The sequence below is a fragment of the Esox lucius genome, chromosome 16 (assembly GCF_011004845.1).
Source record: "Esox lucius isolate fEsoLuc1 chromosome 16, fEsoLuc1.pri, whole genome shotgun sequence".
Classification (NCBI taxonomy): Eukaryota; Metazoa; Chordata; class Actinopteri; order Esociformes; family Esocidae; genus Esox; species Esox lucius.
Genome location: NC_047584.1, coordinates 18,658,054 through 18,684,609, shown reverse-complemented (window position 1 = coordinate 18,684,609; position 26,556 = coordinate 18,658,054). Strand labels below are relative to the sequence as shown.

Sequence of the window (26,556 nt, the reverse complement as noted above, 5' to 3'; positions counted from 1 at the left end):
ATAGTGCACTTCTTTTAAGCACAGCCCAATGGAGCTCTGGTCTTGAGTAGAGCACTAATAAGGGAATAGGGTGCCGTTAAGGAGGAAGACAACCCGTGTTGACCTGAAACATACCAGGACTAGAGGGTGTGTCTGTCTGAGGGCAGAGTCGGGTCATACCTCTGTTAGAACATAGACAGGACTACTGTGGGATGTGGAGGACACAGGTTCAAGGCTGCCTTGTACCAAACAGGTCACCACCTACAGCGTCCCATATGAGTAGTCTATCTGTGTCCCAACTGGCAGCCTATTGGCAATGAAGTCCAGTACTTTTGACCAGAGCCTTGGGCACTACATAGGGATATGCCCTTCATATCTGTGCTTTTCTTTCAGGAGGCGGGTTCCCCGCGGCACGTGGCGCAGCAAGCTTACAAGCTCACCGCCTCTCTACCTCAAACGCAGACACGGTGTGTTCATGTTGCTGCAGGCTCGTAACACGCCGCATTTGTTGAACGCTGAGCAGAGAGCCCAGCCACAGGCTCAGTCCAGAGTTCCATGTCATCGAACCAAGACCCGTCCTGAGGTTGCCATACGAGAACCAGCACATATCCCTCGTATTCAACCCCATTCCTATCCCCACGCGGGAGAGTTGACCCCAACACCGCGTGCCCTCCGCCACCAATATGATTGTGTTTACAGAAGAGTGCTGACCCAGTGTTGTCCCAACCCTGCGTGTGCTGTTGCTTGTGAGAGAGAGCTCAGCGCTGCATTCCCCTCTAGGGTTTCACCAGCTCTACGCCAAAACGGGCTCAAGCATTGAAAATTCTCTGTGTACACTGCAAATCTGCAGGTCTCTGGTACCCTACAACCTTTATTTCAGGCAATTAAGATTCTTAACCTCCTGACTTGCATTGATGGAAGTGGATGCATCCCAAATGGTGCCATTTCCCTAAACTAGAGCACAACGTTTGACCCCCGAACCTGAATTGGCATTTATTCAAATCTTGCGACCACCACTCAAGCAAATACACGAAAACGTTTGTGAACACAGCACACGCAAAAATATTTCAAAACCAAGACACAGAAATAACAGGTAGCATAAAATACAGGACCATTCCTTATTTCTCTGAAAGAACTAACGTTTTGTTTTGAAATAGCACTTTCCATACGTGACCATCTGAATTAATATTTCTATTATGCATTTTCAGTCAATCGGAACATTTTTAATTGATTGATAATAAACAAAGCTGCTTTGTCACAGATCAGCTCTAGACACCTGCAGGCGATTGTGTGAGTGTGTGTCAAGCTGTCAGCTGAGTAGCTTTTAGCTACACCGTTGTTGTGGTAACGATGATGGGTGGGACAGACTTCATATCAGAATTGTGTATTTTTGCTCTGTATTTTCTTGTGATTAAGTCTATGATTTCATATTTGATATAGCAGAAAGAATAAAATGAGCAGTGGTGGTTACTAGCTACCATTCTCTGAAGCGGTTCATTTATTGAAGCAGCCTGTTTTGCTGGGCCATCAGTGATCTGGGCTGCACGCTTTTTTTGACTCAAACCTGAGCTAACAAGATTAAGCTGACCCCTATGCAAACTCTGGGATAATAATTTAAGGAACACACAGTGCTGTCTGTAGACATTGGTCATTCATCACTGACAATAAAGTGGAATTGCTATTAAATATTAACTGTTATTCAGTAAAAAACAAACCAAAAAAAACTGTATTTATAGGCTAATGCAACCTTTTAAGGCAGCTTTCTTTACAAAGTGCTTTGAATAATTTTTGGGGATAATTTACACTGTAGGGTCCTAAATGTATAAAATGCACCAGAGTACAGGAATGTGTTGCCGAACTATAAAACAATCCCCCTGGACCCCTAGAGACCCTCCAGTGCTTTCTGGTTAGTATGATGGATATGGGTGACCTGCACTCAGTCTTTCTGCAACTATTAAGATGCAGTCTTTTTTTTATTGATGTAATATATTTAGAAATGACATGAAACGTGCTGTTTGTTTAAGTATATCAGATTTTTTAATAATCGGTCGATTTTATCGGTTATTAGGTTATTTGGTATCACGATAACCGTTAGCGCAATTAGCCTTAAAGTCATAATCGGTCTACTTCCATTCCGAACAGCAGAGGAAAACAACAGGCGCTGGAGCGGTTGTAGACATTGTGGTGTTTTGTAGGGAAGGTGGAGGGCAGCGTCTCTCCATGTCCTGTCAGGGGGCTGCTAATGCAGGCAGTGTGTTTCTCCACTGGAGACCCAAACTTCCCACAGCTTATCTGGGGCAGTTCCCGTGAAAGGAGGAATTTGGACTGCAGAGGAATAACACCACCATGAGGAATTAGTCAACAGTAATAGCATAAAATCATGTACAATTAGGCACTTTAATAGCGGTCTAAGTGGTACGACTCAGCTGTCGGCATGGTGAGGATCTGGTGCACACGAAGTACACACAATCAGCTATAGAGTTTCACCTCTCATTCTGAACTCTGCACAGACGTGAGATCACACTTTTTCTGCTTATCACAATGTATTGCCCTGAATTGTATTCCACAGAGCTGTGGTATATTACAAGAATGTGCTCCTGCTTCATGCATCTATTGTCCCCTCCTGTGTCAGCAGTGAGCATTTGTTGGATCTCTGGGATTAACATGCCCAGCATCTCACTGACAGACAACCAGACACTGACTGCACCTCAGACTAGGATGGTTCTGGAAGGTTACGCTAACCATGTGACCTCCACTGGTGAATTAAAGAGGGCTTGTAACAAGGTTAGTGTCACTGTGGAATGCTGTCAGAGAGGATAGGAATGTTGGGTTAAGACTTTGAGAAAGATCCATTAGAAGTTGGTAGCTTGAGAACTGTGTGACATTTAGAGCTGGATCCAGACAACAGCGGATTGAAGACATTTCTTTCTCTTTTGAACGTTGCCTCGTACCCTACTTTATGAAAGCTGCCTTTCACAAAATGTATTTGGGTAGAGAATGAAATCAAGAATGAAAGACATGGAGAGAGGAACAGAGAACAAGAACCAAGGGGGTTTTTGGTGAAGCAGTTGGGTGGTTTGTTTATGAGCTAGGCTACATGTCACAGAAAATGCTGAATATATATATATATATATATATATATATATATATATATATATATATATATATATATATATATATATACATTTCTGGAAAAAATTAAGAGACCACTTCGAATTTTTCTTAAATCAGCATCTCTACATGTATGGCAGCCATCCCATTCCAGTGTCTGTTAAATTCTAACACAGGCACACCTTATTTTACTTAATGAGGTACTGATTAACTGAACCAAATCTAATTTAACAAAGAAAAGTAAAAAACTATCCTCTTGCAATATGACCAGCTGGATGGCAAAAACAGTCCAAGTAGTACCTCAAAGATAATTTGAATAAAAGAAGAACTATTCAGCATGACAACAGAGTTGAAAAGAAAAGCTTTGAGTGAGAAAAAGAAGGGTTCAATTCTGGCTTTACTGACAGAGGAATACAGTGAATATCAGTTTGCTTCCATGCTGAAAATTTCAAAGACGGCGGTTCATAAGAACAAGGTCAAGCTTTGGGGACAACAAAGCTACAGACTGGCAGAGGGCGACAACGACTGTCCACTGACGGAGATGACCGTTAACTCATTCAAATGTCCCTCAACAACCATAGGATGACATCAAGTGACCTACAAAAAGAATGGCAAACAGCAGCTGGGGTGAAGTGCACAGTGAGGACGGTTTGAAACAGGCTCCTAGGGGCAGGTCTGAAGACGTGCAAAGCTAGAAAAAAGCCCTTAATCAATGAGAAGCAAAGAAGAGCCAGACTGAAGTTTGCAAAAGACCATGAGGATTGGACCGTAGAGGAATGGAGTAAGGTCATCTTCTCTGACAAGCCACATTTTCAGCTTTGCCCAACACCTGGTCGTCTAATTGTTAGACCGAGACCTGGAGAGGCCTACAAGCCACAGAACCCCATTGAAAACCTCTGGAATTTGATCAAGAGGAAGATGGATGGTCACAAGTCATCAAACAAAGCAGAGCTACTTGAATTTTTGTGCCAGGAGTGTCATAGAATCACCCAACAGCAATGTGACAGGCTGCTGGAGAGCATGCCAAGACGCATGAAAACTGTTATTAAAAATCAGGGTTATTCCTCCAAATATTGATTTCTGAACTCTTCCGAAGTTAAAACATTAGTATTTTGTTGTTGAAAAATGAATATTAAATTGTTTTCTTTGCATTAGTTGAGGTCTGAAAACGATGCACCTTTTTTTGGTAATTTTCACCAGTTGTTATTTTCTACAAATAAATATTCTAAATGACAATATTTTTATTTGGAATTTGGGTGTAATGTTGTCAGTAGTTTATAGAATAAAACAAAACTGTTCATTTTACTCAAACACATACCTATGAATAGCAAATCCAGAGAAACTCATAACTTTGCAGTGGTCTCTTATTTTCAGTCTCTTTTTTCCAGAGCTGTATATATATATGTGTATGAATGAATGAATGTATGTATCTGTATGGTTTCTATGCGTCTAGTCTTTTATACGTTTATTCAGTGGATACCACTCACCGAAGAGACACATGGTTTCTTCCCCCCATTTGGTTTTGGGTTGGGTTGTAGGGTTTACAGTTTTTTTTTCCTTATTACTAAACGTGGATGACGGGGTTGAGGGAGACTAAGAAAAGAAATGTGTGTCTGGACTTTGGAGTGAATGCTTTTTGCTTTGGTCTGTCTTTGAAGAAGGATACAGTTTCCTACACTCCAAGGGCTTGTGTGTGTGTCCGAGTGTATGTGTGTCATGCATGTTGTGTGTGTGCGTATATGTGTTTGACAGAAAGAAAGCAGTGGTCAGAGTTGTCTCAGCTGTGGTTGTTCCTCACAGGCCCCCTGAGTTCTGTTCCTGTCAGTCAGGCCCGAACCATGGCTCTGTGTTCCCTCTCTGTTCTCTCCATCCCTTCTGCCTTTTCTCTTGCTAATACCAACCCCCAGAGACTTTGGCAAGAGAATTTCACACCCATGTTTCTTGTGGCATTCATGTTCTTTTGGATCTATCTGCCATCTCAATTTGCAAGTCTGTTCAGAGCACGGATGAAACTAGTTGATTGTCTACACTAAATATTTGCTGTACTCTGTATGTATAATTCATATATTGCCGCTATTGATTCCAAACTAAGTGTGCTGATCTGGAGCGATGTTGACCAGTGTTTCTCTATGTGTTTGTGCAAAGTTAGTAAAATCATATTCAGAAAAATGTGACTTCCCCAGCTGTAATGGAAAAAGCCCTCCTTCATGCTTTATAGCAGCGTTTACAAAAACGCTGCGGGGTCATCTTAGTTCAAAATGGGTTTGTGAGGGAAACATGAGGGGAAAAAAGACATGGAAACAAACGTGTTAGTATGTACTCCAGTACCAGCTATATGAGCAATTAACCTCCAGATTGGACAATACTAGGCATAACTAAATCAGACTGGGTTATAATCAATGATAATGTTCTGTTCTACACCGAAGATTATACACGATAATAACCTAAATTAGTTTTAATTGTCCTAGCTCCAATCAAGAAAGTAGACCAAAAGTTGTTGAACATTATTTACATTTTATTTGGTGGGGTTTTAAACAAAATCTGAATCGGGTTATTGGGCAAAAAAATTGGAAAACCATGCTTTATAGTGGCTGTCAGCCTAGACAGTGCTGACTAGGATACAAACACTAATTTGATCCACATCAAAACAAATATTGAAAGAAATATGTATTATGCCACTAAAATCCCAGTTTACACGTTAATAATGTATGTTGCAAAATCTTTCTAGAACAAAGTACAGATAAAATTAAGTAAGATTCATCTAATTTGAGGTTTAATGACTTCACGTACACCACTGTTTAAGAACAATGAAGTTAAGATCTTATTTTAAATGACTGGTCTATGCTTAATGGATACCAAGTGTGACCTTCAAGCCCATGGGTGTTCCAAATTAGCCCACTTCCAGATTAAGTTTTAAAAATGAAAATCTTATTTTCAAGCACTGAAATGAATCAGTGATATTCAATTACAAGCTAACCTTCTAAATACCTGAATTATTGCAACCGTTCATAAAAACCTGTCCTGGAAAATGCACATAAATACATTTGAAATTCTGGACAAACCCTTAACTTGTACTTAAAGCAACTGATCACTGATGTTTGCAGATACATTTTGTAACTGCCATCATTCTACTAACTGGAGTTAGTAGAATGATGGCCCTTGGTTGTGTCTATTTAACACCAAACAAAAGAAATTTGCTCAGACACGGACACACTACCTGAACCTGTCCAAGAATATCTGTTTGTTTTGGTTTTTCCATGCAAAACTGTTTTGCAGGGTGTACCATAAAGAATATAACCCCTGTCTTTGTGTGGCCAGCAACAGAATGCTGTTCTGCTGTGTCTTAATGTGCCTCATCAATTTCTTCCACACATACTCATTTCCTCAGCAACAAACTTCTCATCAGGTGATCACAATCAAGATTTCACAGCCACATAGCCTGGCACATACCTACTCTCCCAAAAACTAACCATTACAGGGAATGTGTGGGAGCCATCATGACAATCAATAGACCCCTTCATGTTGAAGACATATTTTTTAATCAACCACAAATGAACCATTAATGATCAGTCTCTTAAACAGCCTCTTAGTCTGGGACAGTGTCTGGAAAGAGTTAGAGTCATTGGTATTCACAGTCTTATGGTCCGGGTTCAGTTCACCATTGATGTATGCCGTAGTCTTGGGAAACACATGGAGAAAATACAGTATATTTTTGGCTTTGGTTCAGGCTGAACAACTGAATTTCACACCCTTGCATATCCTGAAGATCCAGTGTGACTGCAAACCCCAAAGTTGTACATTTACAAAGTTGCTTTTGATCCTGCTGTATCTACTTTCTGCTGTGTACATGCACATATATGAAGAGGTCTATACGGTCTATACGCTGTTGTGCTGTATTAGGAATAGGGTGCTGTATCATTATGGACTTACTATAAGAAATCTCCTTCAGTAGGTGATGCTTCACAGAGGCCTTTAGCTTATTCTTTTGGTGCTGATTTGGATATACAACTCAGTCCCTATTCAAGAGGAAAATGTCTTTATGAAAGGCCCTAATTATGGTTAACTGTAACCATTGATTTGTGAATCCCCTTTTGTGGCATCAATCCTTTATGGCGGTCCTCCCTCAATTAGAAGGAAACTCAGTGTCTTTTTGTGCGCGTTGGCTCTTTGTTTCAGGATGAGTGTCCATCAATCTATTCTCTGCCTCGAAAGTTTTTCCATGGGGTAAGTCCCAAATAGAACTGTATTCCTCATGCAGTGAGCTAGTTTTTATCCAAACTGTATTCGCCCTGGTCAGAAATAGAGGCTAGTTTGCTATTCAGGAAACAACGTCTTGTTGTGCGTTGTCAGGTTTGTGAGGAAAATGACATTTGCACTTCTCTCTCTTTGACCTTTTGTATCTCAGATAAGCCTCTGTTATTGTCTAGACTAGCTGGTAAGAAACTGTGAATGTCTCCAAGTGTCTTTCTCTCAACGCTAAGTACATGTTGTGTACAGATTGTCAAGAGTGAAAGGGCTTGTAACACTCCTTGTTTTGACTTGGAAAGTGCTGCCTGTCAGTTGCTAATAGCGGTAATCACAGAGCTAGCGACAACAGGGTGGCCGACTGTGGAATGCTAGGCACCTCCCAGTTTACCTGGGGAAGCTTTGTGGAAACTTCTCCCCGAAAACACCACTGGCCTTGCCGGTCTTCTAACACTGTTCCCAGATGAAAAACACACAATGAACTGAAATGGATTAAACAGGATGGACACTGCTCTGCAGGCCTGTGGATGGCAGAAGGAACAAGTAGAGTCCCAAGTGCAAGTTTATTTATCCAAGCTTATTTGTGTTCTGCATCATTGTTGTAATGGGACCTTTCTTGACCCTGCATTGGGAGCCAAACAAAGCAGTGACTTTGCTAATAGCTTGTTAGCTTCTCTTTTGTTACATGAAGTGGCTAGCTCCAATTGGTGCCTCGCCTCACATTAATTCATAAGTTGCTAAACTAATGAATTGTAAACTTTACTTAGTAAGGTTACTCCCAAATAATGATTTAGTTCAACTTATGACAACTTCAAAAGGTGGGTTTGCCAAGCTATGCTTATTTCTTGAAAATAGCCAGAGGATGAGGTTATCGGTTTCACCAAGGCATATTTTCACTCTCTTCAAGACACTCCGACTCTACAAGACACTCTACTGGATGCTCGTACTCTACTGGGTGCTCGCAGTCTCTACTAAACAACTCCTACTATCTACTAGACTCCTGCACTCTTTACCACACACTCACACTCTGCTGGACATTCCCACTCTACTCTACTCCCTACCTGCTGTAGAATGCTTCATCCCGCCACCGATCCATCCACATGTCAGCCCTTTCATGCATAATTCAGCCTCTGCTCCAGCACTTGGCTAGCTAGCTGTAGTTCAGTTCTGGAATGGAATGTGCAATAGGACCGTCAAATGCATTCTAATAGGAGACATAATCTCTCCTGAACTGCACCTCTGAACTCTTTTGTAGGCACTGGAGATGTGTGCAATGTTCGTCAAGTGTTCATTAAACATGCTCCAGCGTTTGGTCACGTAACCCCAGCTGCTAATGAGCACTGGCTGACTCATATTCTTCTCAGCTTCGTAGAGGGGCACAGACAGCTCCGAGGGGACAATTCAGAGACCACCCCCTCTTCCCCTCACCCCTCCTCGGTACCATTTCACTGCCAGGGCTGCTGCTATATTTACCACCTTGTAAACCGCCTGCCTGGGTGCCGAGATAGAAGATAATGATGTTGTTTTTGTTTCACCGTCTTTCTCTCCTTACAATTATTTGAATAGCAGAGTGGGTTAACAGTCTTCTTTTTCCATATCTCCCGGCAAGGAGGCGATATGAACTAATCGGATGGAGCAAGCACAAGGAACTCATTTTCATTCTAGTGCACCTCTTCAGGAAGAGGATTGTTAGTTAGGAGGAATGGTAACCATTTTGGTTTGACTTCCTCACTGCCTTGTTTTTAGTTTCCTCTACTAAGTGGCTCCTTTGTGGCCCAGACAGTTTGCTCCCAGAGGTCAAACCATTCATTTATCAGAATTCTGATTGAATTGAGTAACACGCAGTACTGCTCAGCTTTTGTTGAATCAATTACCATTGAAATAATGAATCACTGTTGGGGTTTTCAAAAACACCCACACATTTATACCACTAACAAAAAGCATGCCATTATGTAGCCTACTGTACATGAACCAATGGTGAAATAGAAATTCAGAGTGGAGGATTAGCATAGCAGTGAGGCTCTCTCTTCTTGGCAATATGTTAGCATAGTTATTATATGGCCAGGTCTGTATGATGCTACCCCAGTGATATTTCATTTTTTAGATCAGATCCCATCAGAGGCCTCTACCATGCAGCAGAGATGAGAGAGATCACTAGTATCTGTCATACAGGACATTAGCCAATGTTCAGTTCAATGCTGTATGAATTGTAGTTCAGGCAATCCTGCCAACATATTGTACAACAACACCTCACAAGACAAAGGCCACGCCAGTTTGCTCTTTGCTCTACCCGACATTGTCAGGCAGACAGGCAAGTATGTTTTCGCATTCTAGATGTGGCCTAGGTCCTGCACTGCATGGCAAATATGCTGCAGACGTGATCTAATGATGTGGTCTTTACTGGTAACAGGACTACAAGAATGTCAGTTTTACAATCTGTTTACCAGTTGTTTATTTCTGTCTCCAGGCTTTTTGTGAGGCTTATTGTTTGGGTCATTCTATTCCAAAGGCCATCACATGACAGCCCTTCGCGCGTGTGTTTGTGTGTGTAAGAAAGCGCTACATAGTGGTATAATGAGATTTAGCTGTTAACTGTCTGTCCAGTGCACCTCTTTGTCTGACTGAAACCTGCTTCACTCAAACTATGAAGGTCTGAGTGTTTTTATAGACATACAGTATCAGATGGTTGATGTTTAGGTGTCTGCATAGAAATTGTTTCAATAATCAGTGCAGTAGTTACATTAATGCCACTGTTTGACTTTCAGGTCCCAGCCAAGTAGCCATCTCTCTGCAGTATGTTCATCTCATCTTTCTTTTCTTCTACAAGGTGTCATGGGTTGAAAGTTGTTGTTATGCCACCATTGGCGTTTTGGAGATTTTAGCTTTTGCCAAAGCAGTTTGAATGGACTGTTATATTTCAAGAACCTTACCTCATATGCCAGTTGGTGCTACTACTGTTTTGTTCATCACTGTTACCAAGTAGGACATGTTTTACAGTTGTTCCATACTATGCTTGTTTAAAACATGGCAGAAATGTAAAAAACTGAAGTCTGTTTGCCAGAAGTGGCCCTTTATACCAAATTGTTTTGGGAAGCCTGATTTTCAGAAAGACAAGTTCCAAATAGCAAACTTTTTTCTACATAGTGCAGTACCTTTGACCACTATTACCTTTGTGCTATTTGGTACTCAGCTGTAGTTCTGTTCTCATATAGCCAACAGTATCTCCTGCATATTACTATTGTTGACAGCTGCTATAGTGTCCTGGCTTCTGTGAATGTCCTGGCATAAACCATCACGTCTTACATCTGTCAGAACTCAACATTTATGGGGGGTTTCAAATTCAGTTTAAGAGAAGGTCAGACTTTCACCATTCTGTTAGCAATTTTATAGGACTGTTAAAATGTTGCTTTCGCCTCTTCTGATATCTCAGTCTGGGAGGAATGTTCCTCACTTTTTTCCTCATCTCCAGCTGGCCCAGACTGAGTTACCACCAGGATCAAGACCAACTGGAGCTGGGTCTGAGATCCAAATGCTGCCCTGTTCCCCATATAGTGCACTACTTTTGAACAAGGTTTGTAGGGCCCTGGTGAAACTGTATGGAGAGTAGGGTGCATTTTGGACACAACCTGGCACTTATACACCGAGGGTAGGATTTGATGAGAAATCTCCATTTCTGAGCTCTGAAAGCCTGCTTTAAACAAGTGCTCACGATTGCACATTGCATCCACGTCTTAGAGACGTTAAAACCCTGGGAAAATGGGTAGGCAGAAGATGCAGACATGCATAACCAAGAATTCAATTAATGAATACCTGGATGTTCTTCTCTTGAGCTTTACTCTAGCTTTCTGCCAAGTCTTGGGATTTATTTCATTTTGTCCAGAATTTATGTTTTTAATTATGTTTTTTTTTTTTCCTCCCTCTTGTGATGTCCAATTCACAATTATGTCGTATTGTCGCAAAAGAGTCGAAGGTTGAACCATTTCCTCTGAAGCACATCTCGCCAAGCCCTTGTTATTGCTTGTTATTACTCTGCACGCTCAACCAGGACGTTTGGTCCAGTAGACACACACTGGAGGAGAAAGAATTCCATGGCCAACAACACTGGTTAAGCTCACAGGTGCCCCACCTACAACAAGGAGAAAAGTCCGCCTTGAATGTTCTGTTATTTAAGTTGACACACCCTGACAAGGTGTTTTTGTCAAATGTGTTTCATTTGAGGGGTTAACCTGAGTCAGTGGCAAACTATATAAATTAAACAGGAAAGACCCCCTCCTGGTCGAGATAACCCCAGCCATCCCATACCAGGACCCTCCCGAAGACTGCAGATTAATAGCAACATGTACCCATGCATAGGCACAATTTGTTGACATACTGTAATGGAATAGCGGAAAAACTCAACCAATAAGCAACATCCACCTTTGCTCCGGCCTCTGCGACAGTTGAAACCAAGCATGGGTTCATCTCATTATAATGAGGTGTTGTCATCTGTTTCCCACTGCACTACTGATTAACTTGGGTCTGTTGTCATGGGAATGATAAAAGATTCCAGTATGGTCATACATAATGCGCATATACTATATGTCCTCATTACAGGTATTTGGCTGGCTAACAAATGCCACCGCTGTCCGGATAACCAAGCCTTTGTATCACTGCTACCTAAAGTAACGCAGCACAGTGCAGCGACCCCCATTTCACGCAGCACAAACAGTGGCACACAGTGACTTGTTAAATGATAACAGCCTGCCGTATCCATCAGCAACTGGTCAGGTTACACAGCGTGCAACTTCTCATCAATCCAGTGTTGTTGTTAATGGGACGTGTTAAACTGGCTGAGTAACAACTCTCTCAAAAGCGATGCGTTGAAAATTGCTGCGCGAGCTTTCCCAGAGTGATGATGTGTCACGGTACGAGGAGCCTTTGTGCGAGGGTCGCTGTTCTAAGTCAATACCTAGGTGTGTTGTCCATATTTTTCAGTGTGTAGCTGAAATGACTAAGCCGTAGCTTGCCCCCGACTACTCTCTGGTGCCCAGAGGCCAGCTGCCCACTGCTGAGCTTCCACATAATAGGGTTTAATAAGAGCTAGGAGCAGCGCAGGTGATTTGTGAGTGGGCCTATCACCTCAAAGGAAGTTTTGTGTACCAAATGGTACCTCTGTTCCTCATGTCGTGCACTAGTTTTAACAGGGCCTTAGGAAATATGTAGGGAATGGGGTGCCATTTTGGACACAGACCCCTTGCAGTGCCTGTTCAGTGATGAGTAACCTGTGTAGCCTCCGGTAAAAGAGCCGGTCAGCGTTAACACAGGCAGGTCAGGGCTGAGCCTGGAAGCAGCTCCTAGCTCTCCACTCTCACCTTCTCTCTTTTTACTCTCTTTATCTCTCTCTCACCTTCCATCTCTCTCTTTCCATTTTTGCATCCCTTTTCTGTCTAGATCTTTCTTCATCTCTCTCTTACTGCCCCCCTCTCCATCCATCCCTGTATTCTGATTTCACTACAGTGGGTTGTATCGGGACTGAGTCAGACCATTCAGAGGACACGTCTCTATAACACATATAACTCAAAATGACTGTATTGTAAGCAGTGCTTTTATGCTTTTCCTTTATAAACTTTCAGTAACCATTTTAGATTTGCATTTTAGTGATTTCACAGACACTTCAGAGGGACTTTCAGTAATTGCATACCTTTTAAGAAAGCTCTGTGAAACAACCACACATTTTAGTAGTGAGTGCATTCTAATCAATGAATTAGCTATCAGCAAAAGTCAGTGCTGCCAAGAAGACCATACAAATAATAAAATGAATATGCATATTATGCCAAGTTTACTTAATACAACAGACAACAGAGGTGGTGGCAGTGGAACTATTTTAGGTAGTCTATGAAGAGGTAGGGCTTCAGATGTTTACTCAAATGGCCAGAGACGCTGGTATCCTCGCCTCCAGGGGAAGCTGCTTCTACCCTTAGAAACTGGAAGTGCGAGGTTTATCATTGTGGCTTTGAATTTTTAGTGTAGCAAGAGATATCGTGCTGTTCAGTTGAGAATACATTTAGCCCTCTGGGTAAGTCCATACTAAAGATGATGTTTCTGCTCTGTCTTAATTCCAGGCTAAAACAGAGATTAAACACCAGGCTATTTTGAGAGTGGCCCAGAGTTCCAAATGACACAGGCTCTGGTCAAAAGTATGGCCCAGTGTAGGGAATAAAGGGCCATTTGGGAACATACACCCTGATGTGTGAGGTTAATTCAGTGGGTAGCACGACCTACATTTAGTTTAATACGCTCTTAACTGAATGATCATTCTTATGGCGTCATAACAATTGTTCATGTCCAATAACAGCTTCAGTTTCTATAAGTGTTAAGGGTCAATCCTTCTGGGAGCAGAGGTAATTTAATATGTCTCTGAGGTCAACTTTACAATGTGGTCTCTTGTACAGCCTGGCTAGGACTCATAGGTTGCTACTCCCATCAGTGTCAAAGGTTATGTCGTACATACACTGTTTTACAAATGGAATGAACACAAATGAGCGATTTCACAGACAGCTGCCTATTTCCCATTTAAAGTTATTAAGCCATGGTAAGAATTCAGATACTTTCAAATGACAGCTACTGCTGTGATTGTAGTGAATGCCTGTGGGTGGAGCTAGCTAGGACAGCAAGGCCAATGAAAAGGGACTGTTTGGTAGAACAACCTAGTACACAGGAGGGATGGAGATGGGATATTTGAGAAAGGACCTGTCTTGAGATAAAGCACTGTAGCCAATGACCCCCCAGACAAACTATGTGTAATGATGATTTACTGACTGTCTGTCTGTCTGTCTGGGTTGCCTCTCAGGCTGTCTGTCTGTCACATTGTGTCTCAGTCTTGTGTCCCAGTCTAGCATTCAGCTGGCTCCAACACAGGTTGGATCACAAATGGCAACCTATTCCCTTTGACCAGGGCCTGTAAGGGATATCATAGGGCTTTGGCTCAAACTAAATAGGGCCCATTGTGCCATTTGGGATGGTGCAACAAACAGGACAGAGGTAGTGATTGCCCCTCAGAGGCAGGTGGGTCTTAAGCTCTTTAGAGGAGCCACTGATGGAGCATCTTGTCACGGCTCAGTAATAAAGGGCTCCCTGATGGATGTGGCTCGCAGTATCGCATCGCCCCGGACCAAACCCTCCATTTGGCCTGATTGCTGCCGAGCCTGGTTCTGTCGTGTCCCAAATGGTCTCCCGGTCCCTACGTAGTGCGCCGATTTCATCTAGAATCTGTTCCGCATTAGCGGAAATGCGCTATAAGGAAAGGGGTTCTGTTTGTGTTACATTATGTTACTGTCTAAGAGGGCTACCTGAATACAGTGGTGCACCTTGCTGTAGTAAGTGACTGTAACTTGAAGCTTGGATAAATGTATTTTGTCCACAGAGGCAGTGTAGTAAATAGTGGTGTTGTGGTGGTCTGCTGCCTGTTACTGCCGTTACACTGAACAGGATTTCAGGAGCACCAGCTGAGCACGTTTAACACCACGACATTGTTGGCTCATTTTACTGTCTCCTGAAACACGTCTGAGATGATTGTATAATAAAGTTAGGTTTTATTAAGTTACTTTTCACAACAGAAATCAAAGTCACCTGTTTTCTTCCTGCGACGCGGAGATTTTTACAGTATGTGTCCAAATGTTACATTGAAAATTACAGCACAAAAACGCTGGTTGTTCAAAAGGCAGGGTGATTATGTAAAAGCAGCTGACAGTGTTCATGGGAAAACAATTGAAAATCACTGGCCAGACTGCCAGACATGGTAGATGTAATGGCCAGGTTCCTCAATGCTCCATCCAACAGGACAAGTGTGTTGGCTACCCATAAGAATGGGCGGGCTGGAGCTCTGACATTGAGTTGCTTCCACTGAATACCTGAAAAGACATCAGAAGCAGAAGCGCTTACTTTTACATAGACTTGCAAGCACCAACCTTTTCCCTTGTTCTGTTGTTGTGAAACTCAGCTCTGCTCATGTGCCAGATACATTTCCCATCTCGTAGGGTAATGTGTTCGTAAAGCAACAAAGTCATGTGAAAGGGCTCAGTGGCTTTATTTGACCAAATGTTTATTAAAAAACAAGAAGAATTTCAGCAAAACAACAAATCTGAAAATCATAAGTACACCGTAAGAGTTTTTATGTTCTTTTTTTTTCATGTATTAACTGAAAATGACTCGGCTTCCTTGTTCTGTTGGACTGGGAATTGATTCACTTAGCTACAGATTTAACTCATTACACACCGCAAGGATTTATCACCGTACAATTCAGTTCAGAGAGCAGAAAGGGAGCGACAGTGGAGCAGACGAGGCATAGAAAGAGAGTGGGAGCGTGTGAGCTGTTGGAGGAGGTCTCCTTGGTTAATTCGTTTAGGGAGGTGAGTAATGAGATGTTCAATATGTCCTCTCCTCTGCTCCCCATTTCTTTCCTTGACTCTGCCCCTCTTTCCCCGTCTCCATTTCACCACATCCAGAGAAATTAAGATAATCTTTACACCGCTCCTCTCAACCAGGTTTGAGCACACGTAACAAGGAAGCGACTCTCTTTTGATGACTAGAACGTCCTCCTTCTCAACCATTGTGTGGTAGTATTTCTGCTCACTGCCCAGACAGTAACACACAGCTTGTAAGGGATTATGTTCTTGGGAGTAGAGCAATAGACATGTTCATGGTGGTGGGATGGTCACCGCTCGGGTCTGAGCCTCTGGTTTGGCATTTTCCCATTCAGTCAGATCAGGCTACATGTAATGCATCAGATTTATGATGAACACGGTGTTGGATTCTTCTTTGGTCCCTCGCCGCCACAGCAGTTTATGTAATTGTGCTCATAGGTACATGTGTGTCCGTGGCTTCATTAGGCCTTGGCAGTACATTATGTGGCTGGACGGGTTTGTGTTTAATCGGATGGACTGTCAGCATTATTAATAACTGTGGAAGGGGTGGCGTGGGTTGCGGGTGCTGACAGAATGCAGTATAATAACTTACTGGTGCCGGCCTTAGTGTCCAGGGGGGAGGGCCTCCTGCCCTGGACTCAACCCATGTTACCCTGACTCCTCCCCTGTGCACCGGAGGAAACACGTTCACAGCACCGGCAGGTCCTAGACGGGGATGCGTGGGTGTTGCAGCGCACGTGTACATTATCGTCTGTGATTTCATGCTTTTATTAATGGCGAGAAGCGATGTGTGCCCTTTTTTCCCCAAACGGCAGACACACAGAGCGCATGGGGCGTTTCGTTACGCTTTCCAGCGACCCACGGTAATGGATAGTGAATTTCACAAAATACGACTGTAGCGGGAGAGACTAAAGTTAGGGCGACAGACGAAATACTGCAGCCTCTTCTCTACTACTCTGCCGCTGCGTTCTTCATTGATATTCTGAGGGTCTGTGAGTGAAAGCTGTAAACAGCATCAAGCCCAACGGCAGGCTGAACGTGTTGCAGAGGGACAGACACTGTCACAGCATTCCTAATGAGGCAGGCAGCCTGGACCTGCGGAGGCAGAGCCCCTCTGCCCGGGCCACACTCTGCAAGCTGGCTGCATCCGCCTCTGTCCCCGCCTGCTGCTCTCTGCCTGCGCAGCTGCGCGTGTTTGTAAATGTGTCCGTGTGTCTCTCTGTGTGCTGGCCTGCCTGTGTTTGGGAATATTAACTGGACTCATTCCTCTCTCCCCTCTCGCACAGCAGAGCCGCATGCCGAGAAACAGCCAAGCTCCTCCTCCTCCCCTGCCACTCAGGAGCTGATGACAAGGCTGGGCTTCTTACTGGGAGAAGGGATCCCGGGCACGGCTCACATACCTATGGAAGACAAGAATGAAAAGAAGGTATTTCATTTCCCCCCGCCAGCTGCTGCAGCAGCCCCACAGCACCAGAGATAGACATAGAGGCAGGGAGGGGAGGGGAGTGTGAAAACAGGAGAAAGAAGAAAAGATGGTATTTTGGTGCAGCTTGCGCTCGTCCTATGCCCCCGGTTCTTGGACTCGGATGAAAGTCTCACTACTGCGGGAACGGTGCTAATTGCGCAGAATAAGGGTAACTCTTTGGTTCAACATGTTTTCAGAGATGTTTTGTGTTTGTGAGCAGAGTGGATGTTTGACTGGCTGAAATGCTGTAATGTTTCAGTAAGAGCCCATGAGGAGATTCAGTGTGATGGTCTCAGTGAAACTTGAGTGTCTCCTGCAGGCTCACTAGAGTATGTAACACGACTGGCTGCATGTACCCAGTTACATACAAAAGTAGAGTTATGTCAGAAACTCTGTTTTAGTTTGTTTGGCTCTGCTAATTAGTGTGGTGCTGAGCGCGAGAGAGTAGAGCACCCCTTTTGATTTCCCTTACATACATTATGTGTCTGAGTAATTTAAGTCACTGGTAAGAAGCTTGTATTCCATTAATCATATTAATTTGTTCAGATTCAGTCCAAGTGAGAATCCCAATACATTGGGTTAGAAGTGTGTTTGGAATGTTTTTTCCACATTGTTTGTTTGTAGGATTTCAAAAGGATACTTTGGAGAACCCTGTTATGTTTAGTAGAACCCAAGAGCTTCCTGGAATCAAGAAGTAGTGTTATCCTGCAGGGACATCCAAAACATCCTTTTGGAACCCCTTTATTTGGACATTGTACCAATAAGGGTGCTCTTCACACTGCTTTAGAGAGGAAATGGCAGAGTTACCTATTGACTGTGTTGGGTGGTTAAGTTAGGGTGTCATTATTATGCTTTTGGTGGCTAAGTTATGGTATCAACAGCATGGAGTTGAATTGTTGTTATCATGTCATCAACCTAGTGTGTTGGGTGGTTAAATTAGGATGTCAACAGCATAACGTGTTGGGTGGTTAATGATGTCATCAGCACTGGTGTGTTAGGTGTTTAACTTGTGATGGCCACAGTGTGATTTGTTGGGTGATTATGATGTCATCAGCATGGAATGTTGGGTCGTTAAGATGTCATCAGCATGGAATGTTGGGTCGTTAAGATGTCATCAGCATGGTGTGTTGAGTGGTTAAGATGTCATCATAATGGTGTGTTGGGTGATTAAGATGTCATCAGCATGGTGTGTTGGGTGGTTATTATGTAATCAGAATGGTGTTTTAGGTGGTTATGATATCAGCATGGTAAGTTGGGTGGTTATTATGTAATCAGAAAGGTGTCTTGGGTGGTTATGATATCATCAGCATGGTGTGTTGGGTGGCTATGATGTCATCAGCATGGTATGTTAGGTGGTTGAGATATCAGCATGGTAAGTTGGGTGGTTATTATGTAATCAGAATGGTGTTTTAGGTGGTTATGATGTCATCAGCATGATGTGTTCGGTGGCTATGATGTCATCAGCATGGTGTGTTGGGTGGCTATGATGTCATCAGCATGGTATGTTAGGTGGTTAAGATATCAGCATGGTAAGTTGGGTGGTTATCATGTCATTAGCATCTTGTGTTGGGTGGTTAAGTAGCCTTACCTTCTGGTCCACATTACACAGGTCATATTAAATAAGTTGTCAATAAATGGAAGAAAACAGACTGGAGCAAAAGCACAACCTGAACCTTGTCCAATAAGAAACGCTCATACAATTGTTTTCTGCCGTGCAGCTTAATGAATGTTCTCTTGAGGGCTTGGATGTCAAGGAGATGGGGAATGATGAGGAAGAGTTAGCTTATCGAATCAAATCAGGTTGGAGCCCGTTGGTGAGGTAGTGTTGGCAGCTATGCACTCCGTCTCTCCAGAGATCAGGCATGTAGCACACCAATACGCTACCACTAACCCCAGCAATCAAGCACTTATGCTGACCTAAATACTTTGCATGGAGAGGGACATGGAGAGAAACAGTACGGCAACAGATCACACTATACAAGGAACAAATCTCAAGTTTGAGGTTTTGTCATTAGCACTTGTTGATTAGAGAAGAGCATGGTGATTATATTGTTGCTGGTATTTTTAAGCTGGCAATCAGTTGTTCTGCTCAAAGTACGATTGCTGATCTAGGCTGATCAGTTTTGCCTTTTAGATCACATTAAATATGATTACGTGAACAGGGAACCTAATAGCAGTTCAGCGTTACTCAATAGCTAAACGTTTTGTCGTTTTAAAAGGCTTGCATTATTTACTGAGCACATGCCCTTAATTTGTGTGTCATGCTCACATGTGAATTGCTATTGTTTTTTGCCAAGGACCTTGCATTGCTTGCACCATATTCTGGGTTAAAAAAGGAAATTGACTTATTTTTGCTCTACTCCCATATAAGGAGAAGTAACTATATTCCCCAAGTGAAACTTATGAACATGTTTTATTGTTAGATTTTCTAGCTTTGAGATTCCAATCTTACTGATTGTAGTGGTGTTAGCCCTCAGACTTTATTAATATCGGTGACTATTATCTAGACAGCTTCCAAGGGTCTGTGTTTTTATAAACAAAGCGTTTTATCTTTGTAAATCCATTTAAATGGACATTTCAATCATTTAGCAGATGCTGTTATTCAGAGTGACTTAGAGTGAGCGTGTTCATCTTAAGATAGCTAGGTGGGACAGCCACACACCCTAGTAATAAGTACATCTTCCTCAGTGGTACAGGTGCTTTGCAGAGTCAGTGCTAGAAAAAAACAGTGTGTTTGACTGCGCCGTGGGATCAACAAAGTGCCGTTTTGTCTTTCTCCTCCTCCAGTGTTCAGTGACTAGTCAGGGCATCAGTCCCTGCTCCAGTCTGACCAGCAGCACGGCGTCCCCCAGCACAGACAGCCCGTGCTCCACCCTCAACAGCAACGCCAGCCACAGCGGCGGTGGTCACGGCAGGCCCCTCCAGAGTCACTCCAGCCCCTGTGGGACCATCACCAGCCCCAGCTCCACACTCGAGAGCAAGGACAGCGGGATCATCGGTGAGAGACACTAGTGCTGCTTCCCGATTATGTGATTGTGTATTCCCAACGGCGTGCGCTAGTTTTGACCAGGGTTCTTCTTGGTCAAAAGGAGTGCATTATATATAAGGGTGCAGGAATACAGTGCAGATTGGGACAGAGCCTCACTCCCCCACTCGCCCAGTCAGTCATTCAGTTTCCGACACTTAGCATTTCCTCAGCGCGTACTATTCAAATTCTGCACAATGTCTACAGAAAGATACCTAGAATGTTCTCTGTGGGCCCCATCAACAGGGTTACTCTGTTCCTCGGATAATCTTACAGATGTTATACTTTGAACTGTCAACTGTTTTGAAGGAGCACTTCAGTCATGTTCATCCATCTGAAATCTCTTTTTTCCAGCTGTAAAGTCCCATCCTGCAAACAAATCATTGGTTTAGAAGACGAAACAGGAGATCCGATTGTAGCATATTTAAACTGAAAGAACAGTGCATCCCCAGTCCCCAAACGACCCGCTCCACTCCTGAACCTCGTTTAGACTGAGAATGTTATTGGCACCAATACGTCTGAAACGCGGCGAGAGCATTTTTAGACAGGGGTGAGAAGACTTTCTGGTCAAGCTTTTTGGTCGAGCTTGGCAATGTCAGTGGGGTGATGTGACAGGACTGCGCCATGAGCAGGTGATATTAGGAATGCTCTGAAGGAAGGGTTGGTGTCAGTGTTGTTACCCAGTCACTGTCAGTTTCATCGCAGATGTGTGGGGCTTTTGGTGGTGTGTGTGTACTGTATTAGAGAGCAGTGGTGGGGACAATTTCAATAGCATGTGATTGTTCTGTTCCTCTACAGTAGGAGCGGGGCTTTAGGAGATTTGGGGATTTACATGTGCTGACAGGAAGATGAGTTATTACTGCATTCAAATCTGTGGTTTCTGCATTAAGGTTCCAGGGACAGTTAAACCTACTGGAAATACATTCTGAAGTACATTTTGTTTTCAAATAGTTTTTCATGAAACATTTTTACTTGTACAGAAAGTATTTTTCTCAGAATTCTGATTATTTTCTGATTAGTTTTTAGTTTTTTTTGTAGCCTTGGTCATTTGTTTTTGAGACCGTTTCAAGGCTCCAGATAATTTGGCCAATCTAATACAAAGCAGTTAACCCTTTATTTATTTCTGAGGTATTTAACTAGGACATCAACATCTTAAAATGAAAGACAAATTAGACCTAGAGGAAAGAAATTAAGAAAGGTCTGCTGATCTAAAAGAGATTTGGTGGGCTCTTGTCGGGGTCATGGCCAACACAAGTGTTTCAACATGTTTTATAGGTTACCTTTTTGGCAGTTTTCCTGTGCTGCTGTTGACATAATTGATAATTGTGACTCATACTCCACTCTGGCCCCTAGTGCAATATGATAGAAGCTAAATAATTCATGCTGGCTGTGATGTTGTCTCTGCCATAGTGAAACTGCGTGAGTAGCATTGTGCCGTGCCGACACTCTGACCGACTGCCCAGGCTGAGATGGAGAGTTGGAAACATATGCGAAATCATTGTGTTCTTAAAGATAAAACTGATCCTAAATCAGCACTCCTGCTTTGAGATACTTGATAAATACATTAGTTCAAGACCTAATCAATACTGTACAACTGTAGCCGAGTCGAGCAGCCTCAAGGTTTTTCCTCCAAACGTACAGAATTCTGTTTGTGAGAAAAGGACAAGCTATAAAATTGGTTCAGACCATTGCCTCCAGTGAGCAGGGCATAGAGACGCCACGTAGTCTGTGTTCCACAATGCACCCTGTAGGACAGGGCTGTAGTCAAGAGAAGTGCACCATGAAGGAAATAGTGTGCCATTTGTGACGCAGAGCATAATGTCCATGAGTCTGATTCCCAGCCATGATGAATACTAGTCAGGGCCTTTGAAGTGGTTCAAATGGACTGTGGAAGAAGCGGGATAAGAGAAGGCAGGGAATCATTTAGTTCAAAAGCCCATATTAATTTGACTGGTTTTTAAACAGCACATTGGGTGGGATGGTGCTGAGCACGCCTGCTACAAAGTGTGTGTTGACAACCTGCAGCTGCTGTTGGGGGGTGGGGCCAGGAGAGAGAGGGCATGGCAAGGAGGGAACTTACCAAAGTCACAGGAATGGCTATAAAAATTGATATATGTCATAAATATTCGTCATACGCAGTTATGTTATGAAGTAGAGCCCAGCCGAGCCGGGAGACAGTAAAGCTGTTAAAACTTTGGTCTATCTATAGGATTAATTTAACTGATGCCTATAAGCGTGTGTGAAATGTTACAAAATTGAGGGATTTTGAAATTTGCACAAGGGCGCATCAAGGAAGTTATCCCATTTGTGATGTTATATTGTAATATTAGCGATGACGCAACATGCAACTCTGTTATGAAATCCAGATTAGTTGCACGGTACACTGGGTCTACTATAAAGCTCCCAAAAACAGAGGCGAGCCATACCCTCTGACTGCACCCAGATTCCGTACCCAATGACACCCTATAGATGGTGCACTATCTTTGACCCTCATTAGACTCAGGGTGCCATTTGGGAGTTATTCCCATGTTTTGGAGCCCACCTGCGAGTTGGTGGCTTTTGTCTCTTTCCCCTTAGCTTTTAGTGATCTTGTTTAGAGGATTAAAGGGGATTTGCTTGCATGTACGCAAACACTGGTCTAAAGTCTAGAAATTGAAGTTGGCTGTTCTTCAAACTAGCCCCCTTCCTCTCCCTCCTAAATCTAGGGTTCTTAGTATCTGTTCAGGTAAGAGAATCTGTCTTGTATATTGCCTCCCTGTTTCCTGTGTAATGCACTACCTATAGGCACTTACAGGCACAGAAATGTCCTGCTATAATATTCACGTTTTAATAGTCATATGCATAGTGTACACAAGGAACACTACACTGAAGCAGATGCTGAGCACGTTCTGTGGGACAGATGATACTGAGCACACTTTGTTGGATGGAAGATACTGAGCACATTCTGTCGGATAGATGATACTGAGCACATTCTGTCGGATGGACAATGCTGAGCACATTCTGTCAGACGGTTGATACCGAGCATCATCTGTTGAACGGTTGATACTGAGCACGTTCTGTTGGACGGATGATACTGGGAGCGTTCTGTTGGACGGATGATACTGGGAACGTTCTGTTGGATGGATGATACTGGGAACGTTCTGTTGGATGGATAATACTGAGCATGTTCTGTGGGATGGATAATGCTGAGCACGTTCTGTGGGATGGATAATGCTGAGCATGTTCTGTCGTACGGTTGATACTGTTTGGATGCAAACATACTTTATTAGCAATATTAGTATTGCAGTATTCTAAGCTACTCCATTCTGGAGACGTTTGACAAGAGAGAATAATGGTGGTTAAAACAAAGCTGGAAATGAATGAGCAAGAGATTAATGCCATAAATCCCCCCACCCCAAGCACTGAATAGTTCTCACTAGTAGCAGCTAAATGTAGCAGTAAATATCAAATCAAGTGGAGGGTGTTGATAAGGTCAAGGAAAAATGGTGGGAGTGCTAAAGAATCATAAGTTCTCAATTATAGCTTGATGCTGTTTCACTCCTTATCAAGATGTAGAGAAATACTGATGAGGAAATTCTCCCCCGATTTTCAACTCTGCTGTCTCTCTCCCTCTCCCATCCCTCTCTCTGTCAGCCACCATCACCAGCTCCTCTGAGAATGACGACCGCAGCGGTTCCAGCCTGGAGTGGAGTAAAGATGGCAGCCTGAGGAGCAGCGGGCATCATGGCCTGGCGCCCAGCGTGCGGGCCGATACGTGCTCTCCCGTGGCGGAGGAGGACCCCAGCGGGCCCCCAGAGACCCCTACCCCATCCAGGATAGAGCACCCTACAGGCTTCTCAGCAGGGGCTGTAGGAGGAGCAGCAGGACCAAGCCACCCACCAGAGGGCCCCATTCCGTACCCCACGGCACACACAACCTCATCCCTCATGATGCCGCGGCCCAACTCTGTTGCAGGTATTGCATCTTTCCTCACGTTGCTTCATGCTGCTAACAATTGGAAAGGTCTGGACCTGAAAACTGGTTTAATTTATCTAGACTCGTACACCAGTTTGACTTATATGGATAGTTTTCATTCGTTGGAGCGGAATGTTGCAGTAACAGTGGGAGCCCTAAAAAGTAGCCCACACTGGTTTGATATATCTGGAGTTGTACACTGGATTGAATTATCTGGACTTGTACACTGGTTTGAGACGGTTGGCATTGGGTCATAAGAAGAAGGGCTGCTTGATCTTGTCTCAGTGAATACTATGTTCAATATGACTTTGTGTCTGCTGTGTCTCTTGACCCAGAATGATTGGTGATGGGCTGCAACTTCTTTTAAGATCTAACGATGGTGGTACTTCAGAGAACATCCTGACCCAGGTCCCCAGAGAGTCTGCTCTGCCACAGTCCCCCTGGGACGGGCTCACGGACACAACTGTCCCGTCATTTCACTTCCCAGCTGAACAAGTGACAGAGGGAGAGCGAGACGGAGAGTAGAAACCGAGGGGTCGATGTGCCATTTCAGCAGATGACAAGGAGAGGAGTACAGAGTGAGTGGGGGTATATAGAGAGGAGGCAGATTGCCGTTTCTTCAGGAGGAAGGCCATGGATTCAACGTGGATCCTGGGGCAGCATAGAGTCATGTGACTTGGGTTTGCCGTTTCCAAGCAGAGAACAGAGGGGTGTCTGATTGATCCGTTCCACATTCCTCACAATTCATGAACAGTTGTGGCTTTACTTTTCATGTACACAGCTGTAATACTCCCTCCTTACCTCTCTGTCCCCCCCCCCCCCTCTCTCTCTCTCCCCCTCTCTCCCCCTCTCTCTCTCTCCCTATCTTTCCATTCTGACCTTGGCCCTGTTTCTTCGGGTCCCCACAGCACCAATGTTTCTGTGAAACTGAATCTCTGTGTATGTGCTGTGAGCAGGAAGCCACGGCTGTTTCCCCTACTTGTTATGGTGCTATGCCATGCAAAACTGAAACCCTGGCAGGACCCATTGTGTTAGCATGCAGGGAGGGTTTTATGAGGGTACATTCCAGATGGCAACCTATTCCCTATATAATGCACTACTTTTTGACCATGTAGGTCCAGGCAATAATGATTATGCGGCGAGAGTACTTTTTGTTTAGCCAAAAACAGTCAGTGGGAATGTGAGAATACACGTTTTTTGGCTTTTATCTGAATGGTTAGATAAGATGTCTCTTTAGTCAGGGATCCAGTGAGCCCTCCTCCTATAGTGTTGCTGCCCTAATCGATTCTCTAGATGTTCCGTATTGCTGTCAGCTTTTGCCCAAATCCCCTGAGCCCTGTCTGTCATCACAGCTTTCTCATGAATAGAAACGCATTAGTTATAAAAAAGCTTTAAAGAGCATGGAATCCTCTTCACTACATTTGCCTTTGATCAATCAGGTGTGTGTGTGAGAGAGAGAGAAAGAAAGAACATTTTAGTGTGTGTACTACAGATACATGTTTGTACACAAACATATTCACTGTGCTTTCTACTAGGAGTAGTGATTACACCAGACATTCGTCTTAACTGCATGGTGATATCTATACCCTTGAGATATGAACAAACTTATGATCCAGGGGGGTTGAACCATGAATGCTGATTCACTGAAAGCTGTGGTATGTTTTAGGAATAAGCTTAAACAAGAGGCGGTGTGGCATATGGCCAATACTGTATACATAGTATTACTATTATAAACTATTATAAACCATTATCAAAAGAACAGTACAAATAAATGTTAGTATATGTAAGCAGTAAGGCACGAGGGTGACCACCTCTAAGAGCTGACCTTAAGCACGTTGCATTGCGGAGTACCTGGACACAGCACTTAGCCTTGGTATAATATCTCAAACCCCAGAGATGCCTTATTGCCCTTATTAATCAGTTACTGACAATTAAAGCGGTTAAAAGTGATGTTATTTGGTCTCATATACCATGTCTATCAGCCAATCAGCATTCAGTATTTAAACCACCCGTTTGTAAGAGACACAGTACAGGCATGTATGACATCACTTCTTACTGCTCGAATTGCATTGGTGCCCAGTTTCTAAGCGCAATGCATCGTGCCTAAGGTCAGGACTTAGCCCGAGTATATTGGCCATATACCACACCCCCTCATGCCTTATTGCTTACATATACAATAGGTATGACATCACATTACTTTTTACTCCTCTGGTTGCATTGGTAAGTGGTTTATAATAGCAATAAGGCACAGCTCAAACTGCACAGAAAAACACATGGGCGCTTGCACAAACACACCCGCAGAGACACCAACACATGGACAGACACTGCTTCTTTTTTAACGAACTGCCAAGCTTGTCTTTGTTCTGGGTCTTTGT

At 43.4% G+C, this 26,556-nt stretch overlaps 1 protein-coding gene across 6 annotated transcripts in view; it reads left to right on the top strand.

Moving 5' to 3' along the window:
* The window catches only part of tanc1b (tetratricopeptide repeat, ankyrin repeat and coiled-coil containing 1b), a 142,156-nt gene that overhangs the window by 62,223 nt on the left and 53,377 nt on the right, over nt 1-26,556 (top strand). For 4 of the 6 annotated variants that reach the window (XM_020054922.3, XM_010890827.4, XM_010890824.5 and 1 more), the window contains exons 5-7: nt 17,024-17,163; nt 19,990-20,200; nt 23,861-24,181. In XM_020054922.3, the coding sequence (XP_019910481.2) occupies nt 17,024-17,163; nt 19,990-20,200; nt 23,861-24,181 (672 nt within the window). The remainder of the gene's footprint in view (nt 1-17,023; nt 17,164-19,989; nt 20,201-23,860; nt 24,182-26,556) is intronic. The other 2 variants (XM_029125838.2, XM_010890826.4) reach the window with 1 other exon arrangement.